General features: G+C 51.5%; 1 protein-coding gene across 1 annotated transcript in view; it reads right to left on the bottom strand.

The window, feature by feature from the left end:
• LOC131216038 (BMP-binding endothelial regulator protein) overlaps positions 1–12,920 on the bottom strand; it is a 43,179-nt gene that overhangs the window by 16,062 nt on the left and 14,197 nt on the right. Inside the window, exons 4-5 of the mRNA XM_058210436.1 lie at positions 2,694–2,793; positions 2,451–2,627 (exon numbers count right to left, since the gene is read on the bottom strand). Coding sequence (XP_058066419.1) covers positions 2,451–2,627; positions 2,694–2,793 — 277 coding nt within the window. The remainder of the gene's footprint in view (positions 1–2,450; positions 2,628–2,693; positions 2,794–12,920) is intronic.

Raw genomic sequence — 12,920 nt, 5'->3', positions numbered from 1 at the left:
TCGCACAAAGTGGGTGAAAGTGCTAAGCTGCCCTAGGCTGGGTCCGGCGAGGGAAACGAAAACAAATGGATGGAGTGATGGCCGCTCCGCCGGCGAAGCGATAGGAAATATTTTATCGCAAAAGATATTTCTTATGTAAATACGACATTTTTATAGCGCGATCTCAAAGGCAACGAGCGCTATCGTAAATTTTACCATCTTATTACTCGCCTCGAGTCGGCCTCGGTTCAGCCTCGCGATGGTCGCAGGCGGGTTAAGCCCCAGCGCACGGACCGGTGGTGTCGATCGTGGTGCAAAATCGCCGCCCAATCATTTTGCTCGATGAAGCCAATTGACGATTGGCAGTGCGATAAACTTTACAGCCTCGTCATTCGAGCAGCATCCCCTCGCGTGATCGGCATCCATCTGCAGGAACCGGGGTCCGGGGGGTGGTTGGATCGCCTGGTACGCACATCCATCCGCTCCGTTGGGCGGGCACCGCGATCTAAACCGTGTTGCTGAATTTCCGTAATTATGCAAAAAAAAATCTCCAACACGATCGCGTGCCCGTATGATCAGGACCACGAGGGTCCAGTCGGTTCATGCCGAGACAGCGGCCTTCGAAGGTGTTGATTTAATTTATCACAAATTGATTTCTACTTCGGCGACCGATCCATCAGCGAATCCGGCGATCGGATGCGGGTGATCACGCAAGATCAAATAAAATATCTACCACCCGTGCCCTGCCAGACCTAGGGGCCCTGGCGACATTACCATAGTAAATGTGTATAATTACTGAGCAACAAGTGCAGGAACGGAGAGACTTTGAAGGTGAGTAATTACCCTGATGTTATGCAGCGGCGGTTCGTCGGAGCCACTTTAAATGTATGGACTTTTTATTATTATTCAAATTTATAACCCGTGTAATGGGCACTCTTCAGCGGGGCAATAAATTGTAAGCCTTGCGCGCTGTCTTGCAGTGTCTTATCTCGCGCAGTGCTGCCCTAAGCAACATCGATAAACCCAAGTTCTGCTCCGAAACTGTCGGTTTGTCCAAAGTTCAACAGATAAGCGACTGGCTCCGATTATGCCGATGATGTTCGATGATATAATGTGAGACCTCCCGTTGAAAGCACGTCCGGATTCCAAAGTGGATCCATTAGGGACATAAGCTTCCAATCCGTTGCCTCTCCCATCGACGATGATCGTCTTCTTCATCGTCGCTGGTGGAACCCAAAGAAGGTGCGCACGTAAAAGGTGGACCACCCAGAGTGCGGTAAATCAAAAAGTTATCAACATAAAAATATACACGCATTAATAAGATACCCGCGGTGTTTGGGGCCGGCCCGGAGTCCTGTTCTTTCGGCCCCCGAGTGCACCAATACGTCGCTGGTTTGACAAAACTATAACCAGCGTTGAATCAGTTTTACAGGCAACGAAAAATATTTCATCCTTCAGATCCCTTTTGGGAGAGGACAGAAATTAGACACAAAGTCACACGAAAATACGTCCGCCGTACGGGTGGCGTTTAAGAAATGCCATCAAAATATACCGTTTCCAGCGCGCGGACATCAATCATCCCGTGCTCTGCTTTCCGGTCAGAACCTTTCTGTAAGTTGTGGACCCATCAAAATCTGGAGTTCTGGCCGGCGACCAATGGGGCATAAAAACACAGCTTAATCTGCACTCAAACAAACACACACGCCTGGCGATACAGAGTTGAAGGTTGATTACGAAGATTGGTTAATAAATCATCGACTCGTGACGGGCCGCGGAGGAGATTCAAGCGGCGCGGGATTCCTGAATGTCCCACAACGGCGACCAGCAACAAGTTGTTGCCGAAGGTAAGGCAAACATTTGGAAGATTAGTGAGACCAGCTAGTTCCCCGGGACCACTAACTTCGGGGCGACATAGCGGAGCGTGGGCCGAAGCGATGTTGGAATTTAATGCTTCTTGTGAGATGGGAAAAAATTCAATCAAATTTTCCTCTATCCTCCGTCGGCACAACGCGCCCAAAGCAGGTTGGCAGGGAATGGAGCCCACCGCGCTCCGATGTCTGGTCCGCCCAAACAAGTCCGCTGCCATCTGGATTCTACGAGCGCTCCCTACGTGACGCACGCTCTCTTTTCGGCGCACACGCCGTCGAAGGCGCTAAGAACATTGACCGAGCATCGATCATCGGCCAATCACAGCGCGATGGCGCTCCCTTTTTCGGCTTATTCGTTTACCACGGCGCACGGCAGGAGATGGGACCGCTTTCTTCCCGGTTACCGTGTGCGCGCATCTTCCGAGAACTAATACGATTTTAATGGCCGGTCGGTAAATCAAGTGGCGCATCAGTGACGCTGATCCCGCAACGGTCGACCGGCAACCCTCATTGCCGGCCACCCAAAGAGAGCCGGGATGCGCCTGACCTTGGCGCGGCATTATGCTAAAAACTCCACCCCGCCGAGACGGTGGTCGTACTTACCGAAGCAGGTCGGACAACATTGGCCCTTCCGCGGTGCGATCGGATTCGAGCAGGGTGTGTAGCACTTCATCTCCGACTGGGTGACCACGCCGGAAACGCACTTGTAGTGCATGCAGGGATCTTCCGGATCGGTCCACTCGGTGCCACTGTCGATCAATCGGCCCTGGAATAAACATCCTGCGGGTGCAATTCGATGGTTAGACCAACATGTGGGACAACTTCGGGCGAGCTGCAGATACCCACCGATACATTTGTCGCAGCACTCGTCGGGTCCTTTCTTCTTGTAGATGTAACAGTCGTCCACTGCCGGACAGCTCTCTTGCTCGCATTCCACGAATCCGTTCTGAAATGGTCAAATGGCGAAAACAAATTAATATCCGTTGCCTTGTCCGTGCGCCTTAATCTAAATACATTCGAATCTTCGATAAATCTTCGTGAGCTGCTGGACGGAATTGGAATCGCTAGCTTACAAGAGGTCACAGGGATTACAAACCATTACATTTCCGTGCAGCAGTCTCTCTGCGTGCTACTTTATTACTGGTGACATGTGCAAGCTGCGGTAAGAATGCACCAAACTGCCAAACGGGTGGTCGCCAAAAGCGGTGACGTTGGAACTGCACTCTATCCACGATAAGCGGCTCATGCATGGCGAATCCTGTCAGCTACCTTCCGCTAACATGTTGGCACAATTTCAACAGCAAACTGGAGCGAAAAGTCCTACTGTCTACGTTGTAATAAAGCAGAAAGAATTGTGCCATTCACCACTTCGGACAGCACCGGCGGAACTTGCGGATGTACGGAATTCGGTGTCAAGTGCCGCCGCTATCCTCGGGGGCCAAGGGCAGCGAGTGAGCCACATGCTGCGAATGGCGAATGGCGTTACTAGCAAATCTGTCTGATCAGTAAGATGTTTTCGATTTCTTCGCAGTCGTCGGCCCCGATGCTTGGGGCATATAATAAGATTTGGCGCCATTATTGAATTCCAAGTCGCCGGAACGAATTTTACGAGCCGCATCGTATCGATGTGAGAGCAATAATATTTGTCGAACTTTTCACATTTTGCAGTGAAGCTGCCGGTCGACTCACGCAGCCTTCGCAGTTCGCTTAGTTTTAGTGTGAATATTTGATTACATTAATGCTGTTATGGTTATTTTATGACCGCACCCATTGGGCAGTGAATGGCGCGGAACGGAAGTCCCCCGCATTGCCTGCCAGTCGGCCATTTTTGGTGGGGCCACGAGCGCCTTACACATAGCCACTGCCACCGAAAAGGGAACGTTACTTAACCTTTAGCATTAGATTGAGCAGACGACAGATAGTTAAAAAGTGTCGTGTTTAGAATTGTCGCTCTTGACTTTGGCCGCCTTGACGCGGCCCCACAAAGGTCACAGTGGTGAGCTGCTTGGTTGGAGATAATGAACCATAAACTGCAGGCGACGGTCCGAGTCGTGCGACACTTATCCAGCAACGAGGACGGGTGCCAATTTCAATGTTTCTTTGCTTATTTTTACTTCCCACTCCCACTGATAAGTCTCGCTCAATCCGGTTCAGCATAAACTTGACCTGCCGGCCCGAAGGAAGCGGAATGTAACGCGGAAGCAGAACGGATTCTACGTTCCACTTGCTGCGGAAGGGTAACAGCGTATGTGTATCGCGCGTGGCGCCATTTTATGGCATGCAAATGGGCCAGAGTGTGAGAGAGAGGGTTATCATGAGCATATGGCAGCTGCTTTGTGCCACTGTGGACTTGCCCAATTGAATGGGCTGGCCAGATAATACCCGTCCATATGATGCAAATAGGTTTCATTCAACGAAAATCTGTTAATGAATCGACTAGAACATTCTGTGAGCAACAACGCGCCATAGTAGAGAGTCAGAGAATCGCTTTTAAGTAACTCAGAAGCGAAGTCGATGTTGATAATGAGAATGAGAATCGCCACATTCTCAATTTCCAGTAATTGTGGCATTACGCACTCAAAACAAAGCGTCACAAAACGATTATCGTCGCCCCAAAGGGACTTATTCCTTTTTCTAGTTCCATGTCGCGAGCCAGAACCGTTATGATAACTTGTCGAGTCGGGCGCCAATTACGGATACCTTAATTGCAATCGGGACGCGAAATTCTATTTAATGCACATGTTATGTGCATTCGATTCGGATCGCGAGAGCCGGAGGCAAGGAACAGGGCGGGACAACACTGTCCATTAGGGCGCCGAGTGCTGTCGAGCCGAAAGGGGGTGCCTATTAAGCCGTCACTTTAAGTGAGTTTAATCGTACTTGTATCTCATCATCATCATCGGCGGCGCAGCAGTGAACATCATCCGCACCATCGTCACCGTAACATCAATAACATCGTCATTATCATTATCATCGTCAGCAGCTCCGTCGGTCGTCGGTATCGGTGTTGGCGCTATTAATAATATTATCAAACGATCATCGTTTCGCGTCGTCGCCGTCGTTGTCGCCGCGGGAAGTTCGTCGTCACTACCGCCACCGGAGTCACCGTCGGCCACGCCGGTGCACGAAGGTGTCATGGCGACAGACGCCGCTCGCTCGAGAGTGGGTGCCTCGCCGCCGACGACGGCGACAGTGCGCGATTAACGCGGTGCTACCGTGCGAAACTAATCGCGTCGCCGCCGTCGCCGCGGCGCTGGACGCCATACACTAGCGTCATTCCGATGCAGATCATATATCCGACCGACCGGGCGCTGGGGCCCCCATTGCCACCCCCCAACCGGGAACTCCGCTCCCGGTAACGGAATCGCAAACTGATTGCTATCTTTACCATCTCATTACAACGCTGGAGCGAAGCGGAGTTCCCGCACCGAGAGAGAGAGAGAGAGAAACCCAAATAAGTATAGATAAAATGGCCAGCAATCAGCCCGAGGATAGGAATCGAATGAAGCCGCTCTACTCACGGAGTAACCCCGACGATAGCTCCATAAAACAATAGTATCAGTTCAGTCGGACGCCAACACTGCCCCGTCCGACTCACCTGCCGGCCACCACAGAGCCCGGTGCCGTATACGGCACCGGGCCCCCGTTTGTGGTTTTCCAACGGCGGATACGGGTGGCGCCAGCCGCTGGGTGCATTTCGCGCAACAAACACTCGGACGGAGAGAACGGCACTCGGCTCGGTGCATAACGGTGTTGAAGGTAGTGCGGCCCCGGGAATTTCTAATGCATGGCTCGGTGCAACAGAGTGTTGCAGCAAGTGACAATGTTAGCGTGTGGTCTGGCAAGGAAATCGAAACAATTACTGCCTTGAGTTTGCCATTGTGTCCTTTGGACTTTTCGGAGTTATTTAAAAATAATCCATTTCATGCGTTTGATAGTCACTACGTGTCTAAAATTGTGGTTCTCCCACACACTCCAACGCACACGCGGAGAATGATTGGCATCCATAGAATTAAATATGTTAATTGATCGCACGTCCGAACCGAGCTGCATCGTCTGCCCCAGCGACCACGCAGCTGAATTCATCTTTCGAATCGGTGCGTCATGACACATCCGTGTTTCGTCCACCTCCAAGAACTAGGCCGAGGAAAGAACGGAAAAGACCTGTTAAGCAACACAGCACAAGCTTAATGGCGGGTTCTAGAGACACAAAACTGTCAATTCCGCAGTCGCGCAGGAACTTTAAATGTTAAAGCATCACCTTTTTTTTGTAATCCAATCTATGTCGCATACTTCCACATCGCATACATAAAGCATGGACACAAAGTTTGCTCATTCAACCACTGCTGGTCAGTAGAGCCATTTATTTTCATTCTCCAAAGCCGCCCCTAAAGTTTCGCCCAGCAGACGCCGCTGCTAAAACGTACGATACTCAGGAATCGAAACGATAAATACAATTAATGCTGCCGTAAATATTGTACGGGGTTCTTCTCGCCATCGATCGATACAATGCAACTCGGGGAAGGCGAAACCCATTAGCAACTGGCCAAGAACTGCATGGTAGAAGGTAAAAGCTTTCACACAGCTCCCATCGTGTGTTTGTGTCGAGTCTTTTCCCAGACCCAAGAGAGGCTTCGTTGAGTGTATTGCATCTTAAGGCCCTTTGCAGAAGTGCCGGTTCTTACGAGGCAAACACATCCGTCCCATCGGGGTGGCGCTGTCAATGCAAGCGAAAATGTTATTTATGCTCTGTAAAATGGATTTAAATTCAGTCTCGTGTTTGGCGCAAGCAACTCACACGCGCTCAAAAGAACTGCAGCCCACGGGGAGGCGATATCGGCGAAGGGGAGAAAAGGAAAAGGAAGCCAGCATCGCCTAAACGGAACCGCTTCTCGCTTCTTCCGGAACTGTGCCGCAGTGGTGCAGTGGTGAAGCAACTCCCAAGAACTCAAGCTTCCGATGCCAGCAACAGCCGAGCCGTGGCGCTACGCTCCGCTGAGCACTGACCCCAATGAGGGCAGCATGATTTATGCTAGGCTGTACACTGCCGGGACGTCCCCGCAGCCTTGGGCTCATTTCCGGTGGCCTCCAACCTACAGCGCCGTGCCGCCAGGCAGTGAGCCAGCAAGGAAAAATCCGAGCTCGTCACCGAGAGAATGCAAAACTTTCTTCGTGACTGTCAATTTCTTTACGATTCGATGGTTCGATCGAAGCCGCAGTGCTCGGACTGTTTTGTGTCCTCGCTTTGGGTAAATTGGAAAATATTCTTCGTGGCTCTCTTCATTTTGACACTCGTCCACCTAACGCAAACCGCAACAGGGACCGAAAAGTGCCGAAAGTCGAAAAGTTGAAAGGTTTTGGCTAAACCGTTTCAACAACCATGCGCCTCCACTGACGAGAAACGGCGTCCCGATTGGGTGGAACAAAAGTTGGGACAACTTTCTATCTGTTTTAAAAACTTTAAAGTTTTCTAGTGGTCCCTCGTATGAAGCAATGGCACTACAAGCTTCGTTTGATAAATCGTTTATTCAGATTGACATTTTCTCCGATAGTGCCGACACTAATGTGATCTCGAGATGATAAATCATGCAATCTTGACACTGAACTTTGCTGAACAACTTGTCGGTTCCGATGGCACCCGATAGCGCGGTCCTCGCAAAACCGAACACCTGAGTCATGCGTCGACCGTTGCAACCCGCAAAGCGGTCCGGCTCTGTCCACTGTCACAGCCTTTATGGTGTCTACGGTCTGCGGCTCCAGACGTCTGCCAGCCACCGATCGCTAAGTGATGCTTTGCGTAAATAAGCGTCGCGACCGCCGCGACCAGCATCGATTGTTGGGCGCAGGCAGCATATGCTCGGCGCGGGCCACGACGTAATGCCACTCATCGGGCCAACGGCTAAATGTCAGCCCCGACCGCCGTGGCCGTATGTCGACAATTTAATTACGTTGATGATGATGATGAAGAAAAAACCACAGCAAACAAGTAATCTTCGGGCGGCGAGTCGCGGCAAACGGGCGACAGGCCGATCGAGACGGGGCAGGTGCCAATGATGGCGCTCTAAAGTGTCCGATAATTTCACACCGGGCGTGGAGCATAAATTTTGCACCACACAGTGTACATGTAAATTGACACGGCCAGAAAAGCGTTGGGGTCAAATTCATATGTTGATAAATTTTGGGATTTCCCAAGGGATTTCGAGTGACAGCAATCGATCGAAAAGCTCATCTCGGATTATTCCACCGGAAGCGAACTCAGAAAGCGAAAGTTCCCTATTGAAACGCACGGCCGTCGCCTTGTGGCCAGTTTCTAAACATATACGCAATTTTCTTAGGCTATTCTCAAAGCCTTTTGGCTCAAAGATTCCTTTTGGCCAATCGCCGGATGTGGACGGTCTTGTATGGGCCAATGGCTCCTAATGCTATCTCCTTTGCATCTTTGGCCTTCAGCTGGCTACCAACTCTCACTCTCTCTATTTCTGTCTCTCACTCTCCCTGTCTAAAGTGTCTCTATCTTACTCTCTCTTTGCTGCTCTGTCTATCTCTCTACAACTCTCTCCCTCATGTTCGATTCCGATGAATTACTCGTCAGACCGCCACTGGAATCATGATATGCAAATGACTTTCTATGAAATTTATTTATTTTCATGCAATATTCATCAACGTCAATCACTAATCGTTACGTCGGTGCGGAGCCTACGGGTAACCTCGGACATGCCCGAACCGGACTCGGCTTTGCTTGGGCATCGTTTTATGCGAACGGCCCTCGTTCGCCAGGACGCTTATGCTGGCGGTACTCAGTCGCCCAGTGCCACTGATTGTACATGGAGGCTCTTGGATGAACACTGGATTTGATCGACACACACGCTGACCATGGTGACGCTAGGTCCCTTGAGCAGGACCCAGACCGCACCGAGAGCACAGTCAACAACGTTAACCCTTAATCAACGCAAATAACTTTTGCAACCAAAGACTGACCAAGTAGCGGTCTGCAAAACAGAGGAAATGGATGGTTTGCATTACTGAATATGCCACAGCAATTGAGAGCTTGTGGAAGATGTAAAAATACAAAATAGGCCATTACACATAAAATGATAATATGAACGTATATCGAAAAGAAAGTGCGACGGGAAATTGGGGATATCGAACGTTAAGCACATCGCAAGTTATCACAAAAATACGTGACATCATGAGAGGGGTGCCGGAACGAGTCGGGCAGAGCTTCATATTATCAGTTGGCCATCGTTCGCCAACTCAACATAAGAAAACGCTAAGAAGCTGCGAGGTGCTCCATAGGAAAGCCGCACATTCGCCAACACGCACACTCAACCGAAACCGAACCAACAGTAACCCCAAAAATCGTTGACCCACATTCTGGCCCACCACAACATCATGTTTTGGCCCAACCAATAAATCGCATTACGGGATTGAAGGACGGGAGGTAACGCGGAGGACGCGGCGATCTGGGGGACGCATGCCTGCGCAAGCCTGGCAAGGCGGACGGCAGTGGTGGCGAGCGAAGGGAGCATCTGGTTACAAGGTCTGGTCGAAAATGGACCCTCACTTCACACATCAACGCCACTACAGAGCCAGCAGCAGCTTCTTGTGCCTTGCGGGTCGAGTGGTGGCAGGTGCGCTGGTCGATCAGACCCCTGGCAAAGAGCCTGGGAGCAGCAAGCAGGTTGGCCGATTACCTTTCGCCTGAAAGCGGAGGAGATTAACGAATTTTGTCAATGTCCTCCAGTTCTGCCAGCGATTGTTAAGCGGCCAGAAACGTCTCGCCAAACTGCGGTTGCCAAGACCTGGAAGAAAGTCCTGCATACACCCGGCGTAAGTTTCCTTAGGAATTCCGGGAGACGTTTATGGGACCAAATTTATTTGTTTAATGCACAGCAGAGCCATCACCCCGAATCGGAGTGTAACTACTCCGAGCATGACAGAGCGAGAGAGGGAGAAATAGAGAGAAGCAGGGAGCTTGAGAAAGAGAAGGCGCACCACGACACAAAACACGATCACCCAAAGCACTACATGAGACCGAGGGACAGGCCATTCCAACAGCAGATCACGAGATGAAAGCGAGATGGCCTCCAATATCGTGTTGGATCCCATCAGCCAACGAAACGATCTTGTATGTCAAGTGAGTAACAGAGCGAGAGAGGGCTGATCGTGCATACCACTCGCGTGTGCACACGTCTCACTCAACCGTCGACCCCCTTGGGTCGCTCAATCGGCCCGGCCATCGCCGCCTGGCATGCCGCCGAACGGCCTTTATCGACCTTGTTCATTGTATAATAACACTCGGCCATATTTCTTTTCATATTTTTTATGCTTTGCTTTGCTTTCTTCCCATCACAAACCCCCTCTGAGCCCCCCCGGCGAACCGGTTTCCCTTCCAGGCCACAAAACTCCCTTCTAGGCCCCTTGCGCGCGCTCGCGCTCGACTAGAGATTTCCGATTCCATCACGATCCGATCGGTTTGCCTCGTAGGCCGTCCAGCATGCCGATGCGCGGTCGCTTTCGCACCGACCGGGCTTCCCATCGCCTTCGGTTTCTTGTGTCCCTGTCACTCTTCTTATCATTCGCGACAATCCTTTCTCCGTGGCTTCAGGCGATGGACGCAGGTAGGCCAGCCAGGCCAGTGCCAGGCGCACCTGTGCGCCTTGTGCGAGTGTGATATGTTTTGTCGAAGTTTCTTGTTCAGATTATGGTATATGTTTCAGGGGGGGCAACAGCGTCGAGGAACAGGGAACAGATTTCTGAAGTTCAGAAATCTACGGACTTCAAGTACACGCTCACTAATAGAAAGTTTTCATCTGCACCAAAGACCGAAATGGTCTCAGCACCTCCAACAAGAAATTGAACAATTCAACTCGCCGCAAAAAAGAGCGATTCGCTGCGATTCCAAGGGTCGCGATAAACAAACTCGCTGGAACGTTCGCCAGCTATCGACGCACAGTCTCTTCTGCCCAGCCCGGCGACACCGATCGGCTGCGGAGCCGAGGAACCTGTAGCACCACCTGTGGCAGGCGGTTCCTGGCATCGCACAGGTGGATCGGGCGGATAATGTTTCCGATTGCCTCGGCCAACCCGCGGCGACCGCTGCGCCATGCTGAGCGAGAAATATCTTTCCGCAAGTCTGTGCGCGCGCGCGCGCGCGCGCTGCGGAACACGCGACGGCTTAATTCCCGTTCCCCGGGGCGCAGAGCCTCTAGTTGAACGTTGTTCTGTGGGCCCAAACGTCTTCTGTTTCCAAGCGAAACACTAGGCAGAACCGAAATAAACAAGAAAATGTAAAAAATCTGCGACCGACAACCTGCTCTCGTGCGTACGCGAGCCACCCCACGAGGGGAGCATGAGGAGAGAGGGAGAAGGAGAGAGCGAGTGTGCGACAGAAATGAGCAGATGGAATTCCGGAGACTCGCATCTGGTTTAACTTCCTCGCAAAATTCACCACCACCTTCGTGGAGGAGGTTCGCGGTATTTGCTTGCATTTGCACCTACAACGCGCGCGCGAGGTCCGAGAAGAACGGGAAAGCGAGTGAAGCGCGAGAACGAGAGGGATAGATCCGTGACGCAAGGGGTCCCGCGCGCACGCACGCGGAACATTCCGTCCGATGAATACTAATATTGTTTTTTTTCTTAATGTATGCAAAGATTTTAATTTCTCCCCTTTGGCGGACAGGAAGAGAACTCGGGGACGAGGGAGAGACAGAGAAAGAACATATCGGATCTCGCGCAGTGTGCCGGTCGGTCTCGTGTTGGTTTTTGTAAGATGATCGCTCTACACCGCAACTCGGTGGCAGTTGACCAGCAGTTCGTCTTCGCCGCTGGCCACTCTCCGATCTGCCGTCGTCCGTTTGGTGTGAGGAAGACAAGAAGACAAAAAACGGCGATAGAAACCGGCGTCTCGTGGGGGTCGAGCTGTCTCGTGCCATTTCATGGTTGGTGGCAGACCCAGCGAAACGTCTAGCCCGACGCTGGTAGCTGAACTGGAGAATCCTCTTCGGTTGATTTCCGTCGAAGAATCCGAACCGGCTCCGCTGCCATCTCCGCGTGGCCTCGTGTCGCCAGCCGAGGATCGCCTGTCAACTTCCCACCGCCCGGGGACGGTTAAGGCCGTGTCGGTCTGACCAGCTCTCCTGAGGTACGCGAAAAGGCCCGGCTCCGGAGTGTAATAAAAATAAAAAGTTCATTTTTCCATCGCCGTGTTTCTAGACTTACGGCGGCGCTTATCGTCGCGTGGTGGGCCTAGTATCTGTTGGGAGCTTTGTGTTCAGAAACCGTGGCCCCCGGTGATGGCTAGACAAACTGCCGGCCTCGAGGGGTCGGGGAATCTTCTTGTGTGGCCGCTGAACTGACCTGCTCCAATTTATTACAGCACTAAAGAGTGACAGGGAGAGAGCGAGATGCAATCTTAATCTACAAACGGCTACTGTGTTGCCGTTTATGGTTCACCAACTTAGCCTTAAGCCCTCCGTTCCGTGCAGTCGCGGACGGACAATGTCTGCCCACCGGTAATGATATGCTTCGAACGAAGCTGCGACTTCTTCAATTCCTTGCTAGCTTTCTGGCCAGATCTTGCCGGACCACCGTGCTGCAACATTGCCCTAAAAACAAACGGTAGCGCCGCACTTGAACCGATCCGATGTTAGCATTTCATTTACGTTATTTGTTCGACAACGTGCTGGAACGTAGTTAACCACTCACGGTGCTTCTGTCTTCCATTGTTGCCATGCCGGGAAAGGTTGTTTACCATCCCGGGGGCTCGTTTGCTTTTTGTTCCCTTCACATGTTTGGCTCTCACAGAAGGTATCAGTCAATAAAACCCTTTCTAACATGCCTTTTACCGCCGTGGCGCCTACAGTGGTCCGGTGCCAGGATAACACTCCGGCCGAAGATGAACAAAAACCGCACCAGAAATCGACCGATCGGTCAACGCGTCGGGTAGGTAGCAAACATCTTACAGTGCATTCTTCCCATTTCCTTCTTCCACACTTTGGATTTCTGTCGGCCCGACCTAGGACCGGGCCACCGGCTACGTCGAAGGTTTTACATCCATGAATGAGGCATGGT

Source organism: Anopheles bellator, chromosome 1, assembly GCF_943735745.2.
Source record: "Anopheles bellator chromosome 1, idAnoBellAS_SP24_06.2, whole genome shotgun sequence".
In the NCBI taxonomy this organism is placed as follows: Eukaryota; Metazoa; Arthropoda; class Insecta; order Diptera; family Culicidae; genus Anopheles; species Anopheles bellator.
Note: the sequence above shows the minus strand (reverse complement) of the source record. Positions and strands in the feature narration are given on the sequence as shown.